The sequence below is a fragment of the Ipomoea nil genome, unplaced genomic scaffold, assembly GCF_001879475.1.
Source record: "Ipomoea nil cultivar Tokyo-kokei standard unplaced genomic scaffold, Asagao_1.1 scaffold0415, whole genome shotgun sequence".
Taxonomy (NCBI): domain Eukaryota; kingdom Viridiplantae; phylum Streptophyta; class Magnoliopsida; order Solanales; family Convolvulaceae; genus Ipomoea; species Ipomoea nil.
Genome location: NW_017616843.1, coordinates 3,235,124 through 3,252,740, shown reverse-complemented (window position 1 = coordinate 3,252,740; position 17,617 = coordinate 3,235,124). Strand labels below are relative to the sequence as shown.

The following is a 17,617-nucleotide window of genomic DNA, read 5'->3' as shown; positions in this document are numbered from 1 at the left end:
GATAAACATGTCAATTTTTAATTTCTTTATATGGATTGTTTGTGAAAAACCACGTGAGTCTTGAATGCAAGATTTAGCTTAGTTATTAATTTTATTTCAACAATATAATTAGCCTAGATACAATCCTACTCCAAATATAAAACGAACATAAAATAGAGGGCAGTAAGGGAAAGCATGCACCAGGAAATGTTCACGCAGTTCAGAGCCTCACTCCTACGTCTGCGGGGCCACTCATTTCAACCCAAATCCACTATGATAAAAGGGAGTACAAGAGGAGAGATAATTACACACTAAAGTATAACCTATAACTACTCCAGAGCCTACTCCAGTGGATTCGATGTGCAGGCGATCTTCATTGCTTCATGATTTTATTAAGGACCTTTCTTCACACTCAGCAATACAGAATATATTTGGGATAAATAACCAAGGAATTTCAGAGCACAAGTATGTGAAAGAGTGTGTATCAAAATGCTAAACAAAGTAGCATTTTATATAGGTAGTGAAGAATCCTTCGATCAACAAATCAAGCACTCTTTCCATCCTTGATTTCAGCTGCTCCAGTAGATTTAGATCTCCTCCTTGATAGGGTCTTGACTGGAATAAAGAATTTGAAGAAGCTTCATACCTCCTGGATTACTTTCTTGCGCTGATCTAGTCAACTACTCCAGACGTTATGACTAATCCAGTAACTAATCCAGAACTACTTTGACAACTAATCTGAGCCAATAATAAGAGGTTTAAATGTGCAAGATTTTTACACTTACAATCTCCCCCTTTGGCTATTAGTTGACAAAACTACCAAAAGAATCTCACCGACTTTAAAACACAAAACAATTGTCAGATGAGTAAACAGATACAATTTTGACAAGCGGATTAGTCACTAGTCAGGAGTAGCTAGACACACACCCTTCTTAGACTTAACCAATGATGTGCCAGAGAATACAAACGCATTTAGAGCCACTAGTACAGAATAGAGCAAAGAAATTCTACTTTAAGCTACCCTTCTTTAAACAAGGGTAGTGTATTATTTTTTTAAAAAAAAGGGGGTCGGTGGCATAATTGTAATTAAATGAATAAGAAATCGCTACCCTTACTAAAAGAAGGGTAGCGGTAAAAAAAAAAAAAAAAAAAAAAAAAAAAAAAAAAAAGGCGGAAAGAGTTTCCGCTGCCCTTTCGTGTAGCAAAGGGCAGCGGAAACGATATTATAAAAAAAATTAAATTAGAAAAAACCTAACCCTTGATCGTACAAGGCGTTCTCCATCCTCTCACCGCTCACATCTCACACCCTCGATCACCTCGACGCCAGCCTCGACTGACTCGATCACCTCACCGCACCTCCGGCGAGGACACGACCTCGACCACCGTCTCATCATCGCTTCACCGCCCCACGCCCTCATCCGCCGTCTCCACCGCCACAGGGTCGCCGCCGCTGCTTCAATCCACTGCCGCGTCGCTGCTTCGAACCACCGCTCCAGCCGCTGATTCATCCATCAGGTAAGGTCAATTTTTTGTTTAATTTGTTTTTTGTTGTTATTTTTGATATAATTACAGTAGAATTATTCGGCTAAAACCCTTAACACCTCCAGCAACAATGGCATTTACAGAACAAATTAAAAAAACCCAAGCAGAGGTAAGCTATGGACTATTCTTGAGAATAAAATTGCTTACCTTTGGGTTGTCGGAGCAGAGAATTTATATCTTCTTCAATAACTTGTTTTATACTTCACTGCATATTCTTTCCCAAGCAGAGGCTTGTTTTTAAATCAATTGAACTTGTTTTATACTTCACTGCATATTCCTTCTTTCCCAAGCAGAGGCTTGTTTTTAAATCAATTGTCTCCTGTGCTGCGAGTTTAATAGTAATATTACCAGTAATCCCACGTTTAACTATATCCTTTATTCTTTATTAACATGACATATTCTTATTGGTTTTGAAAAACAAGTGAGCTTAAGTTTTTAGTCATTTCATTTTATTAGTCCAATAAAATTTGGACATGTTTTACTTTCTTGAAATACACTTAGGGGGATATTTGGTTCACCGAATGTTAGATTACCGTAGGGATGTTAGATTATTCTGTTTGGTTAAAAGTGAGCTACGTAATATAAACATGTCTGGTTGAAGAGTTATTTATTTATTTTTTTAGGAGTATTTTTGTTATTGTACTGTACTACTTTTAGCCTGTAATCAGAAATCAGAAGGCATTATTTGAGCTGCCCGCTGTTTTCAATCTTTCTTTGTCTTCTATCTTGGTGGGTAATAATCAATTGAGACTTCCATAGGTTTATGTCATTTTTTAGGATTAGCCTATGATTTTGTAGTTTGTATTTCAACTACTGTATTCTGCTTATTTTATTAACTCTAGTAAGGATGAAGGAGGAACTCTAAAATGCTAACCCCTATACCTTTAATGAACTAAGGACTTGTTAGACTACAACTGTAGGGTTTATGTGTCAAATAAAGACATGGTCCAATGCATTCTGAATTTGCTTATGAGACTTGCAGTATTTTTATTCTGAACTTTTAGCACCAGCCTGATATGCACTTAAATGCTTATGTAATCAGAAGTCATGAACTTTATATATGTTTTGACGGGTTATAGCAGATGTTCTGGAGTTTGATAAATGTATCACTTTAGAGTTCTTTTCTTCCATTTCTTATAAAAAACACTCACAAACACATGCATAATTGGGCAGATGGAGGAGGCCTCAGGGGGTGGGTGAAAGCAACTTCCAAGAATCACTTAGCACATGTAGATGTATCTTGCTGAACAGGTAAATCATCTTCAACTCTTCAAATATAGTAATCTATTTGCTTAATCTGCATGCATATCTATGTCGGCTGGCCTTGATCTATGAGTTTATGAGTTAATACCCATTTTTGTCCCTCTGACTATTGAGTATTTTTAGTTAATCTCGACAATAGAGTGCATAATATGCATAAACTATCATCTTATAGAATTTATTTTTTCCATTGACATAAAGCAGTTGAGTAAGAGAATGTTTCAAAGAACTACAGTGACTAAAGTCTAATTATTCACTAAAGTCTAATTAATGACTAAAGTCTTGGTCACTAGTAAGTCATGGAGATGATATTTTTTTTTTGTGGGATAAACGGATAAGTATTTTGATTACGGAGTAAGTAATTTGATTTCAATTCAAATCACTTAATTAATAGTGTTTCGAAGTGCGTCCATCATCGAGTATCCATATCTACACAGTACTTAGAGTAGCATTGTATCAATTGACAGATATGGATCGAAGTTGGATGCATGAGAAACGAACTACATTCAAATATATGCAAGGAGTTCAAGAGTTCATACAATATGCTGAAGAAAATAGGAGTAAAAAGGCGGAAGACTTTATTGTGTACCCGTGTTGTGATTGTAAAAATTTTAGAAGATATTGTAGTTCTGATGAAGTGAAGATCCATTTGATACGGCGTGGTTTTAAGGAAGGATACGATCGATGGATATGGCATGGTGAAAGCTTAATTCCAAGTACAAGCGCTAGTAAGGAAGCTCAATTAGATAGTGAAACTCATGTAGACTGTGAAACTCAGGCAAATAGACAAACTCATGAAGATAATGAGGGGAATAATGAAACTCGTGCTACCGAAAATGAGGGCGATGAAGATAATGACCGAATAGATGAAATGGTGCGTGATGTGCAGGGAGATTTTAGTGAAATGCCTCCTGAATTTAAAAGTTTGTTTGACAATGCTGAAAAACCTTTGTTCTCTAGATGCACTAAATTTTCTAAGTTATCTGCTGTGCTTAAATTATACAATGTAAAAGCACGAAATGGATGGAGTGATAAGAGTTTCACGGAACTATTAGAACTACTAAAAGACATGATTCCTAGTGATAATGAGTTTCCTAATTCAACTTATGAAGCAAAAAAATTGTTGTGTCCGTTGAGTATGGACATTGAAAGGATACATGCATGTTCAAATGATTGTATATTGTATTGGAAAGAATACAAAGACTTGCATGTGTGTCCAAAGTGTGGGACATCACGTTATAAAAAGAAAGATGTTGATGATGTGTGTGAGAATAAGAAAGGTCCCCCAGCCAAAGTATTATGGTATTTACCAGTAATACCAAGATTTAAACGAATGTTTGCTAATCATTGGTTACTTCTGGTGATTTTCTTACGCTCAAAAAGCGTATATGCGTTGGATCACATGGCTTCTAATCGCCGCACCATTCAAGTTAAAGCTTCTCTGAATATGTAAGTACTATACATAAATACATTATTAATATAAGTATTTTAATTTATATTAATTGTAATTTTTTTATGTATATATATGTTTATAATTAATATTTAATATAGGGCATTTCGTTCTATTCCTACTGGTGATGGACGAGCGACTAAAAATATCAACTGGAAGACATGCAAAGTATGAAAATTAATTAATTAAAGTTTAAATGTGATAGTTTGAATTTTTATTGTTTAAAATACTAAAATATATATATGTATTTTGTAGTGTCCACAACAAGTGGGAGGTTATGAGTGTGGATATTATGTGATGCGATACATGTTTGATATTGTGACAAAATATTCAACTGTTGATAAATTAGATGAGGTAAGTGAATTTAAATAGAAGTATTTATAGTTCAATTATATTTTATTAATTAATATATTTAATAATTTGATTACTTTAAATTATTTTGTAGGTATTTGAAAGCAATCCGTACTCTACCGATGAAATTGATGAGATTCGAGAGTATTGGGCAAAGTACTTCTTGGAAGAGTGCATGTAATTAACTTGTTTTTTTTGCTAGTTGGTTAATTAAAAGTTTTTAGGTAATGCATGTGTTAACTATATATATATTAGGATGTATTGTGAGAGTATTTTATGTGTTGAAAGTATTTGGATGGATTATGATAGTGTTGAAATTGTATTATTGATAATATTGTGTATGTTAGGTTGATCGATGGGAGTATTGTTTTTATAATATTGTGTTGATATATATTTAATTTGTCAATATAAATTTGTACAGGATTTTTAAAAAAAATTGGGAATTTTAAAAATAATAAATTATTTTTAAAATAAAAAAACAAATCCGCTACCCTTTCTATGAAGAAAGAGTAGCGAATGAAGTAGTAACATAAGCACTAATCCGCTACCCTTCTATCAGAAGAAGGGCAGCGGATATTCTAGTAATCCGCTACCATTCAACAAGGGACGCGGAAACATATAGGGTTTCTGCGACCCTCGTATACGCTACCCTTGTACAAGGGTAGCGAATTTACAAATCTGTACTAGTGAGCATACAAGCACATAAGCATAAAGCACATATATTTCACATAGGATAACAGCTTAGCATTTATCACAGAGTCAAATAGATAGCAGATAGCACACCACATTTATTCACTGGCACTCATGGTAAGTTCACAAAAAAAAAAAAAAAAAAAAAAAAAAAAAAAAAAAAAAAAAAAAACACTCCCCCTTACTACGTGCACTCCCCCTTTTTGTCAAGCTAATGGACAAAGAGCAGCATCAGGACTGGGTTGAGGAGGAGGAGGTCTCCAAGGCTTCATCATCACCAGCAGGAGCAGTAGGAGAGACATTCTCAAGAGAAGCAATGTGACGATTGGCGCGGAGCAGCTGAGCCTCGACAGTAGAGATAGAGGATTAAAGGGCAAGAGAGGCATCCTTCATGATAGCAATATGAGAGGTGAGAAAGGTGACCTGCTGTCTAAGCACAGAAAGAGTTGAAGCAGAGCTAGTAGCAGAAGCAGTTGGTGTAGAGTCTATGCCTGTCGTTGGTGGATCAGTTGGAGCAGGAGCAGGTGGAATCGATGAGAGAGTGGCATGATCATCATAGTGCGATCTTTGGAAGATGCGATAGTCCATAGATGTCTTGTGAGTGATATGGCAGAGCTCTTCGTTTGAATAGAGTTGTAGACCTTGTTGTTGTAAAATCTCGGTGATCAGACATGGAAACAGGAGATGAATCTTGGCTTCCTTCTTTTTAGCAAAGCTCATAATGTGATGATAAATAAGATGACCAAGATCAATGGGCAATTGATGCCTGACTTTGTATAACAGAGAAGCCATCTTCTTAGTGACGGTATGCACAGAAACATTTGGAATCCAGTTACTTGATGCTAAACAGAACAGAACAAGGTAAACAGCTGTAAGAACATTCGAAGGAAGACCATCTTTTTGCCAGACAGTAACCTCATTGTGAGTAAGATGCGAAGCAAGAAAATCCCCAGCAGGCTCAAACATATCATCACAAGCATCACGCTGAATGTAAGCATTTATAATAGAGGGACTAAAGTCATACCAAATATCCCTCAAGAAAACCTGATGATAGTGCGGAGAAGCCGGTAGGAGAGAATCAGATTGGAGATTCGCATAGAATTCCGAGATTAGCCAAGCAGAGTAAGCACCCACATTCTGTATAGTCTAAAGCAGATTTTGAGCACGAAGAAGAGGAATGATGTTGCACGTGCGGATAAGATACTCAATACTGAAATTCTTCTCAACAAGGATGTCACGAGTTGAATGTTGTTGCCATATTGTTTCTAGGGCAGGAGAGAGCAAGATTGGTCTGAACATTGTCTCCTTGGATACCTTAGAGGTCCTGGTCTTAGAAGATGCGGCTAGCTTTGGAGCAGGAGCAGAGGCTGGAGGAGGGGCTGGAGTACACATGCCAGACCTTGATCTAGTACGCAGAGCAAGGCCAGTCAGACGATGTTCTGAACGTTTACTTGGGCGAGTTTCAGACACAAATTCAATATCTTCGGACAGATTCAATTTTCTCTTAGCCGCTGGAGTTGGGACATGAGCAACTGGAGGTTCATCTGGATCAGTGAGTTTGGTCTTCCCTTTGGCCTTAGATGATGCAAACGGCACAGTGATCACTAGGACAACCCTTTGTGCATGGGCAGTGTTGGGCATATTGGCAATAATTTCTGACATAATGGCTGCTTGATCGGAGGGATCCTCAGGCTCAGAGACTATGTCATGAATGGAAACCCCAACATCCTCTGGAATAGAGCCTAGAGCAGAGGCAAGATCAGCAGCTGGAGCAGTGACTGGAGCAGCGGGTGGAGTAGATGTTGTAGCAGAGGCTGAATCTTGCGAGTGCTCAGCCATTATGGGGATGGCCTCGTCTGAGCGTTGTGGTAGGGAACCTGTGAAAGCAATTGTAGACAGAGGCACAAGAGACATGCCGGCAGAGGGATCCTAAGACAAAAAGCATAGCAACAACACATAGCAACAAAACACAACCAAAGCGATAAAAGCGAATTAGAACACAAGGAAGTTATACATGCCTAGAAAAGAGCAACAAGTGATTGCTTCCTAAGAGGATAAAGAAATCAAACTGTAGATTGAGCCCGTAGCTGTCGAGCTCGAAGCTCTGCCTGAAGACCTCCTTCGTCGAACACCTCATCAAGAGGCCAGGGATCATCTGTATTTCCCGAAGCTCTAGCGAAGATTTCCTTTGAATCTCGCACGGAAAATTCTTCCATTAGTGATGGATGTCGAAGCAGAGTCGCAAGAACACGGCGAGAGGAGAGATCAGAAATCGGAGCTGTGCCTCAAAGGATTTGGCGATAAAGATCCAATCGCTCATCCTCAATCCGGTAAAAAAGGAAAGGATTGAGATCAAAATGGCTAGCCATGTGAGAGAGAGGAGATACTGAGTAGATTTGATGGAAGATTTTGTCTAGGATTCGAATTTGAGAAGGGAAGTTTTAGAAGAGTTAAAGGAATGTGAGAGAGATATTAGGGATTAGATTCTAAAATTTGGGGAAGGAGACGGTGGTTTATAACAGCCAGGAGAGAGAAATAAAAAAAATAAAAAAAATGGAGAGACATTTAGTGCGATCTAATGACTTATTATACGGTCTGGAATACTGACTAGAGCAGAGAGCGGATCTGGAGGATTTTCTGGATTAAACCTGAAAGGGGAAAAAAACACAAAACAAAGAAACACAACAGACTTTATTGTTCCACATAAAAAAAAAAAAAAAAAAAAAAAAAAAAAAAAAAAAAAAAAAAAAAAACTTAGATGCAAAACCTGCACACTCCAAGAGTAGCCCGGAGTAACTCAAATCTTATGTTATCAAGAGGTTTTGTAAATAGGTCAGCTAGATTTTTCTCCGTTGAAATGTACTCCAGGTTGATCTCCTTGTCTTCTACCAATTCTCTTATGAAGTGATGCCGTATTTCAATATGTTTAGTCCGGGAATGCTGAACTGGTTCTTGGAGATGTTGATAGCACTGGTATTGTTGCAATAGAGTGTCATTCACTCTTGATGTAGACCATAATCTAGAAGCATTCGTCTCATCCATAGGAGCTGCGTACAGCAGCTACCAACTGCTATATATTCAGCTTCAGCTGTGCTGAGAGATATCGAATTTTGTTTCTTACTTAGCCAGGCAACTAAGTTTTTTCCAAAAAAGAAACACCCACCAGAGGTACTTTTGCGATCATATCCATTTCCAGCCCAGTCGGCATCACTGTATCCTACAAGATTCAGGTTAGTATCATTCGAAAACCAAATGCCGTAATTGAGAGTACCTTTGACGTATTTAATTATTCTTTTCACTGCTTTGAGATGTGATTCTTTAGGGGCAGCTTGAAACCTGGCACATATTCCAACACTGAGCATAGTTTCTGGACGACTTGCTGTTAGGTATAGTAGACTCCCAATCATGCTCCTATATAGAGTAGGATCAATTGGCTTCCCTGATTCATCTTTGCTTAATTTTGTAGTTGTAGATATTGGCGTTCGTGCTTCTTTAGCTGACTCGAGTCCAAACTTCGTTAGAAGGCATTTTGCATATTTTTCTTGAGATATAAAAATACCTTCATTGGTTTGTTGAACCTGTAGTCCTAGAAAATAGGTTAGTTCACCGATCATACTCATTTCGAATTCCTGTTGCATGAATTGAACCAGTTGATCTGTAACACCTGTTTGAGTGGAACCAAAGATAATATCGTCAACATAAACCTGAGTAATTTTAATATGTTTACCTGACCTTTTGATAAACAAGGTTTTGTTGACTCCCCCTCGCTTGTAGCCGTGCTGGAGAAGATACTGGGATAGTCTTTCATACCAGGCCCTTGGAGCTTGTTTTAGACCATATAGAGCCTTGTCCAGTTTGTAGACATGGTCAGGGTGATGAGGGTCTTCGAAGCCTTTAGGTTGAGCAACATATATATCTTCGGATAGATATCCATTTAGAAAAGCCGTTTTGACATCCATCTGAAACAACTTTATTCCTAGAGCACACGCTATACATAGTAGGGGCGAATAGATTCTAGGCGTGCTAGAGGTGCAAACGTCTCTTCATAGTCGATACTTTCAATTTGAGAGTAGTCTTGTGCAACCAGTCTTGCTTTGTTGCGAGCAATGTTTCCAGCTGAATCAGTTTTGTTGCGAAAGATCCACTTTGTTCCTACAACATTTACACCGTCAGGTTTAGGGACAAGATTCCATACCTTGTTACGTTCAAATTGCCCGAGTTCTTCCTGCATAGCTTTAATCAAGTATTCATCAGATATGGCTTCTTTTACCATTTTGGGTTCGATTTTTGACGTGTAACATGTATACCCTGCAAACTCGAGGTAATTTCGCTTAATCCCTCTAGTTTGTGTAGGATGATCTTTGTGAGTTCGGATAGCAACTTCGAGTGCTCCAGCATCTGGTTCTAGACCAGGTTCTAGACTGGTAGATAGTGGAGTCGGAGTAGGATCTGATGACGCAGTTTCAGGAGGTTCTAGATTATTTGTGTCAGATTCTGGAGTAACTTCGGGGTTAGTGACTCTTATAACCTCAGTTATTTCATCAGGTTGATCATCAACCACCACATTTGCCGATTCCATGATGGATTTTGTAACTTTGTTGTAGACACGGTAGGCACGACTATTCGTTGAGTAACCAAGAAAGTACCATTCATCACTTTTAGGCTCAAAGCTTCCAGTTGGGTTTCAGTCCTTCAAGATAAAACACCGTGAGCCAAAAATATGAAAGTAGTTAATATTAGGCTTCTTACCTTTCCATATTTCATACGGACTGTGATGCGTTCCAGGTCGGAGATATACTCGAATTATCGTGTGACAAGCAGTACTTACTGCTTCAGCCCAAAATCTCTGCGGAAAGTCTTTGGCATTGAGTAGTACCCGAGCCATCTCTTGAATCGTCCGATTCGTCCTTTCAACAATGCCATTTTGTTGTGGCGTTTTAGGTGCTGAATATTCATGAGAGATACCAGCCAATGCACACCAATCATCAAACACTTGATTTTCGAATTCACGTCCATGATCACTTCTAATGCGTATGATTGGCTCATCTTTCTCTTTTTGGAGCTTTAGGGCTAGGGCTTTGAAGGCTTCGAAAGTTTCTGACTTTTCCCTGAGAAAACTGACCTACGAAAACCGAGAAATATCGTCAACACAAACTAAAATGTACCTTTTACCTCCAATGCTTTCTGTTCGGGTAGGTCCAATAAGGTCCACGTGAATGAGTTCCAAGCAGTGTGTGGTATTGATCATATTTTGAGGGGTATGCGTTGCTCTAGTTTGTTTTCCAGCTTGACAGGCACTGCATACTCCGACTGTTTCTACCTTGATTTTAGGTAGACCTCGTACACCCTCAATCTTGATTAGTTTTTCCAGAGAGCGATAATTTAAGTGACCCAATTTTTGATTCCATAGTTTTGATTCTTTTATGCTGGACCTGTAACAAAAAAGAATCGTTAGTAAGTATATAGCAATTATCAGAAGAGCGTTTACCTTCCATGACACAGTTCTTTTGATAGTCTGTGACATTGCAACTGTCCTTGGTGAAGCAGACTTTCCATTCCTGGTCACATAATTGGCTTATGCTTATAAGATTTGCATGAAGGCCCTCCACCAAGAGAACTTGTTTTAGTTTGGGTAGATTTGTGACATTTAGAGTGCCAATTCCAGTGATCTTTCCCTTAACACCATCGCCGAAAGTCACTTCTCATGTACTTCCCTTTATATTGTTTAGGAACTTAGAATCACCCGTCATATGACGTGAACATCCACTATCAAAGTACCATCTCTCTTTTCTGTTAGTACTTGTAGAGTGGAAGGAGACATGGCAGACAAAATCACTTTTCTTCACCCAAATTTGCTTGACAAACGGGGTGATAGACTTTTTGGTGTATTTCTCAACACGTTGGTCTTTGTAGAAGTAGAAGCAATCCGGTTTCGTATGTCCACGTACCCTGCAGTAATGACATATAGGATTATAAAATCTAATCTTGGTTGCCTTTTTACTTGGAGCAAATTTGACTTGTCATTGAGCTGTACTAGTTTCTGGACTATCTTGATCTGCTCTAGTGAGTCAGGGCCTGAGGCTTTGACGAAAACTATAGCAACTTTGTCCTTTCCTCCAGAGTATCATAACCCATACTTCGTTGGTGTCTTTCGACCAGAATCCAAAATTTGGTCTAAAGTGGATGTGTTGTCCATCATTTTTATCTTGAGTTTGAGTTGTTCCAGATCATTTTTGAGTTCTTCCAGCTCATGTTTGAGAGTTTCTTCTTTCTTGTGACTGTTTTCAATGATGATGTCCCTGTCAATTATTTTAGATAGATACACCTTTTTGGCATTTTCTAGAATGCTAACCTGACTAGACAGAGATTTATTAACTTTTACAAGAATTTCCCATTTTGCATACAATTTCCTATATTCTACTTCAAATGAAGGAGCAGGTAAATCTTGATCTTCTGACGACACATACTCTTCAATTTCAGATTCTTCACCTGCTGTTGAGTCAGGTATTGTAGTTGTGAAGGCCGTGAAGGCAACAAAGTTCCCTAAGATCTATTCTGGATAAGATCCTGGATCAATTTCTGGTTCATCATCATCACTCCAGGTAAGAGCGACTTTCATCGATTTCTTCCGTCCTAGGTAGGTTGGACATTCGGCTTGCACATGACCATACCCTTCACATTCATAACACTTAATCCCTTTGCCCCCGGTTTTTTCTTTAAGTTGAGAGTTTCTTGATGTACCTGATCATTGATTGGAAGTATTTGGTTTTTGACTATTTCGAGCAATACTTGACCCCGATCCTTTTTGACTTTCATATTTGCCAAATTTTCCATTTTGACGCTGTTTTACCTGTTGCAAAAATTTAGAAAAACCTTTAGATAAAAAAACTACTGGATCATCACTTACCTCATCTCGATCAGATCCAGCTCCAGCATCTTCGGCAGTAAAAGCTACGGTTTTTCCTTTTGTTTCAGGGCCGCCTAAAATTTCCATCTCATAGGTTTGTAGGCTTCCCATCAATTGTTGTACTGATTTCTTTTCCCATCCATCATGCTCCTGAATAGCGGTAACTTTCATGCAAAATCTTGGAGGGAGTGACCGAAGAATCTTTTTGACCAGTCTTTCTTGAGTGATTGGCTCGCCTAGGATACCTGCCCTATTGGCTAGTTCTTGTACCCGAGCATGAAAATCAACTATAGTTTCATCATCTTTCATCTTTAGATCTTTCGAAATCTGATTGAACCATTTGTAACTTGGATTGTTTAACCGATGCGGTTCCTTCATAGGTGGTTTCCAAGGCATCCCAAGCTTCTTTAGCCGAATCACACCCTGCAACAATGGAAAATTGACTCTCATGCATTAAAGAAAAGATAGTATCTAACGATTTATGATTGTAGCTAGCAGTGGTCATCTCAGTCTCTGTCCATTCTGCCTCTGGTTTGAGGACTGGAGGATCTCCTGTATTGTCTCCATCTTTGGTAGGATGAGACCAACCAGTAAGAACATCCCTCCAGACCCTCTCTCCTTGAGCTCGTAGATGCATTTTGGTGCGGGCCTTCCAGTACGCATAGTTGTCACCTGTTAGTTCAGGAGGTGCTCTATGTCGTTCCATGCTGTAAGACTCAATGCACAGTGAGCAACAAATAAACCAGATACACAGAAAGAAAACCAGATACTGAGATCTTGAGTTCAAAAAACACGTGATAGCCAGATCGGTTAGACTAGTAACTTAAGTCCCCGGGCTCTGATACCAATTGAAAAAACACGTGAGTCTTAATTGCAAGATTTAACTTAGGTATTAATTTTATTTCAAAAATAAAATTAGCCTAGATACAATCCTACTCCAGATATAAAACGAACATAAAATAGAGGGCAGTAAGGGAAAACATGCACCGGGAAATGTTCACGCAGTTCGGAGCCACACTCCTACGTCTGCGGGGCCACTCACATCAACCCAAATCCACTATGATAAAAAGGAGTACAAGAGGAGAGTTAATTACACACTAAAGTATAACCTATAACTACTCCAGAGCCTACTCCAGTGGATCCGATGTGCTGGCGATCTTCATTGCTTCATAAACTGATTAAGGACCTTTCTTCACACTCAACAATACAGAATATATTTAGGATAAATAACCAAGGAATTTCAGAGCACAAGTATGTGAAAGAGTGTGTATCAAAATGCCAAACAAAGTAGCATTTTATATAGGTAGTGAAGAATCCTTCGATCCACAAATCAAGCACTCTTTCCATCCTTGATTTCGGCTGCTCCAGTAGATTTAGATCTCCTCCTTGATAGGGTCTTGACTGGAATAAAGAATTTGAAGAAGCTTCATACCTCCTGGATTACTTTCTTGCGTTGATCCAGTCAACTACTCCAGACGTTATGACTAATCCAGTAACTAATCCAGAACTACTTTGACAACTAATCTGAGCCAATAATAAGAGGCTTAAATGTGCAATATTTTTACACTTACAGTTTGAGTTAATCTTCTGAGCATTTCTTCTATATTCACAATTGGTTTATTCAAAGGCTTATTAATTATATTTTGTTAGAAACATGTCAATGAAATGCAGGTGTCCTCGATCTGGACAAATCCGACAGTGATCTAGACAAGTCCGACAATGATCTGGAAAAGTCCGACAGTGATTAGGGAAGGTTAATTTGGAGGTCTCTCATGCTATTTGTTAATGTTGCTCTGATCTATATTTGTTTTTCATTGAGTTTTCTAGCCATCACAATTTTTATCTACTTTGAGTTTCAACAATTCAAAATGTTAGTAATGTTATATTTGAGTATATTATAATGTAACGTTATTGCTATATATTTATAGTTGATTTAGTCCTTAACTAATAGCTATTGTATAGGGTTAGTTTTAGGCTAGTCTTTTATGTCTTCTGTATCTCTGTATTATCTGAGAATTTGAATTCACGTAAAACATTCTCTCATCTGGTATCAGTTAGCTTAGGCAATCCTCTCTCTCTCTCTCTCTCTCTCTCTCTCTCTCTCTCTTCTCCCACCATGTCGACAAACTTTAGTGAAAGGACGGTCACAGTCGCGCCTATCCCTTCCTCCACCACCATGAATACCCTGCCCACGGCACACCACCTAGTGTCTATGAAATTCACCACCAAAAATTACCTTTTTTGGCGTACTCAATTGGTTCCCTTCCTCCGTGGACAAGGATTGTTAGGCTTCGTTACCGGCGACACACCGTACGTGCCCTCCTGTGACGGTCACGACTCCGGCGACTAGTGAGGCCGGCTCCAGCAGTACCACGTCCATCACTACAACGAATCCGGCGCATACCTGGTGGGTTCAACAGGATCAGTCAATCCTGTCTCTTCTGATATCCTCCATCGCCGACAAAGTGTTGTACCTTGCTGTCAGTCGTGAGACATCCGGGAGGTGTGGACCTTCGTCGCGGCGGCTCTGGGCTTGTCGACGCGGGCTAGATGTCTCAACCTTCTTGCTCAGTTCCAGTCTCTCCGGCAAGGCGACAGTACCCCCGGGGAGTATCTCGGTAGAGCCCAACTATTGGTGGAGGACCTCGCGCTGGCAAGACGCCCCGTCTCCTTGGACGAGCAGAACTTGTATGTTTTCCGAGGCCTCAGACCAGAGTTCCATTCAATGGCGTCGTCGCTTGCGGCATCAGGTAATCCGGTGTCAATCCCTCAACTTTCAGACATTCTACAGTCCCAAGAATTCATCTGGGTGGACGACTTCTACCCATCCGGCAACGTTCCAGCAGTCGGCTCTCACACAGCCATGGCGGCCGGACGTGGGTATCACCAGAATCATATGGCGGCGGTGGTCCCCGACAGTCTGGTTCTGGACAGTGGCGAGGCCGCGGTGGCGGCCGTGGTCGTGGAGGCCAGGGCAGAGGGCGAGGTGGTGTTCCCCGCTGTCAGATATGCCGATCGCAAGGCTACATGACGATTTACTACCACAAAAGGTACTCCGGACAGCCGCTGGCGCAGGCTCATACATCGGTTCCCAGCAAAGAGGGGGTGGTGCCGGCAGACGCGTGGTTCCCGGACACTGGGCTTCGTCGCACGCCACCCCGGATCTGACGATGATGGCGCATTCCGATCCTTATTCTGGCGGAGATACTCTGCGAGTGGGCAACGGGTCAGGTTTGGGTATTTTCAATATTGGCTATGCATCGTTATATTCTGCGTCTAGACCGTTAAAATTAACCAATATTTTACATGTCCCTGATTTATCTATTCAGTTATTGTTTGTTTATCGTTTTGCAATTGACAATAACGTTTTCTTTGAGTTTCCGTTATTGTCTGTTTATGCGTCTGTAGCAATTTTTGACAGAGTAGCAACCATTATGATCCACGTGTCAATACCATACATCATCATATTCCAAGGAAATTGGTATCTTCAGGATTTTAGGGATATCACTTGGTTGGAAAATATCAGAGAGTATATGTTGATCCCATGAACCAGTACCCTGGTCAATTAAACCCACAACTTTAGCTCCAGCAAGCTGTGGTGGCATCTCAGTTTGGATCATAGGATCCTGGTCATCCTGAAGCCATGGGTGCTCCCAAATTATATATGGTAGACCATTCCCAATACGCCGTCGTACACCATTACATATTAATCCCTTAGCTGCCATAATACTGCGCCAACAAAAACTGAGATTTTTTCCTAAACATGCCTCTATAAAAGTATCTTTGGGATAATATATAGCCCTGTAAACAAGAGACAGCAATGAGTCAGTGTTAGTAAGCAATCTCCATGCCTATTTTCTTAACATTGCCAAATTGAATGCTCTCACATCTTTGAAGCCCAGTCCACCATATTTTTTCGGGATACATAATCTATCACATTCTTTCCAGTGAATGCCCCGGTCATTTCTTGATCCCCACCAATAACGATTCATCACCCGCTCAATAGCTGTACAGACAGATATAGGTAGTAGTAAAACACACATTGAAAAGGTAAGCATAGCTTGTGCCACACTTTTCAATAAGATTTCTTTATCATCCTGAGACAATAATTTCTTATTACATGATCCAATTCTCTGCCTGATTTTATCTTCGATATAAACAAATGATGCCTTTTTATTTCTCACCACAAATGATGGCAATCCTAGATATTTCCCAAAGTTGGGAGCCTGTGTCACTCCTATGATCTGTGCCACCATATCTTTATCATTTTGGCATGTATTCTTGCTATAGCATATACTTGATTTATGATAATTGACTTGTTTCCCAGACTAGCTCTCATATAAGGATAAACAATTCTTACTTTCAGTGGCTTCCTGCACATTGACTTTGAAAAACAGTAGACTGTCATCTGCAAAAAATAAATGAGAGATAAGAGAAGCACCTCTAGCAACTCTGCACCCATGAATTAATCTTTTACTCTGCACATTGGCTTCCTGCACATTGCCTCAATTATTTAATTTGCTCAAGTTGTGCTCTTGGCCTTCCAACCAGATATTTTCTTTAATGTCTAAAGTCTAATTTGATAATATAATGATTTCTTATATATCTTTTAAAACTTTTTCATTATTAGTGATGCGTAGTATATTTGCAAACAAATAATTCTTGGACTACGAGTTATTGATCCACAGGGAAGTGGTTGTATCAAGCACTAGTTACTAACTTATTCATTAGAGTTAATCCTAACAATTATTTAGATGATTTATTTGCATAAAATAAATAAAATAAAATAGAGATTCAGGATTTTGAAAACAATTAGAGAGAAAATGAGATTCATGGGATTCAAGTATTTAATCACCTAGTGCCAAATCTTAAGGACAATATTAAAATTTGGGTTTAACAAGTGTGAGGATGCAAGGTGGTATAGAGCTACTCTCGTAGTCACTAACGCTAGTGAATTTCCACTCTCGTGGCTTAAACACTCAATAAAATAAGATCAAGCATCATAAATTCCTAACTACTACCATCTCTCGATGCGCAATAATCAAGAATTAAATCCCCCTAATAAATTCCCCTTTCTCAAGGTACAACAATTAGGTGCAATTGTGTGTGCCCTAAATTATGCCCAACTCTCATTGGTGACACAAACAAAGCAAACGAAACAAGTAACTGTGGCCACTAATTACAAGCATCAAACAATAAAATCACAATCGCAACACAAGTTAACCCAAATAATAATAATATATTAAAGAAACTGAAAACACAGACACATATGTTCATAAACACTTTTACCCAAGAATCTCTAAAGAATTTAGGCAAGTATGGCTAAATTATACATCGCAAATATAAATAAGGAATTACGAATTGATGGAATTAATTAACCCGGGGGTCCGTGTTAATTAATCCAATTAATGAATAAACATCTTCATGGAGAAAATATA

At 39.1% G+C, this 17,617-nt stretch overlaps 2 protein-coding genes and 2 long non-coding RNA genes across 8 annotated transcripts in view; 3 read left to right on the top strand and 1 right to left on the bottom strand.

Moving 5' to 3' along the window:
- Positions 1-14,009, top strand: part of LOC109172312 (probable disease resistance protein At4g27220) — a 96,170-nt gene extending 82,161 nt beyond the window's left edge. For all 5 annotated transcript variants that reach the window (XM_019321492.1, XM_019321488.1, XM_019321489.1 and 2 more), the window contains one exon: positions 13,879-14,009. In XM_019321492.1, the coding sequence (XP_019177037.1) occupies positions 13,879-13,927 (49 nt within the window). In that variant the 3' untranslated portion in view covers positions 13,928-14,009. The remainder of the gene's footprint in view (positions 1-13,878) is intronic.
- LOC109172316 lies at positions 22-13,834 on the top strand. The gene is made up of 3 exons (XR_002052735.1): positions 22-37; positions 2,462-2,466; positions 13,753-13,834. It is a non-coding gene; the product is annotated as an uncharacterized LOC109172316 (long non-coding RNA).
- LOC109172315 lies at positions 4,183-7,541 on the top strand. Its single transcript, XR_002052734.1, has 5 exons — positions 4,183-4,230; positions 4,333-4,399; positions 4,487-4,585; positions 4,677-4,770; positions 7,530-7,541. It is a non-coding gene; the product is annotated as an uncharacterized LOC109172315 (long non-coding RNA).
- Positions 14,010-15,625: 1,616 nt separating the features above from the next.
- LOC109172221 lies at positions 15,626-16,435 on the bottom strand. Its single transcript, XM_019321369.1, has 3 exons — positions 16,300-16,435; positions 16,044-16,185; positions 15,626-15,980 (listed from the first exon to the last, which is right to left on the bottom strand). Exons 1-3 carry the CDS (start codon positions 16,433-16,435, stop codon positions 15,626-15,628), a joined length of 633 nt encoding a protein of 210 aa, XP_019176914.1.
- Positions 16,436-17,617: the final 1,182 nt, after the last annotated feature.

Bases quoted from the DNA above. Each gene is read 5' to 3' on its own strand.
- LOC109172221 (XM_019321369.1), bottom strand. From the start codon at position 16,435: ATGGTGGCACAGATCATAGGAGTGACACAGGCTCCCAACTTTGGGAAA. The intron at 16,186-16,299 runs GTAATAAGAAAT...CTGTCTGTACAG, and splicing joins CAGGCAGAGAATTGGATCAT to CTATTGAGCGGGTGATGAAT. The intron at 15,981-16,043 runs GTTAAGAAAATA...TCTTGTTTACAG, and splicing joins AGAGCATTCAATTTGGCAAT to GGCTATATATTATCCCAAAG.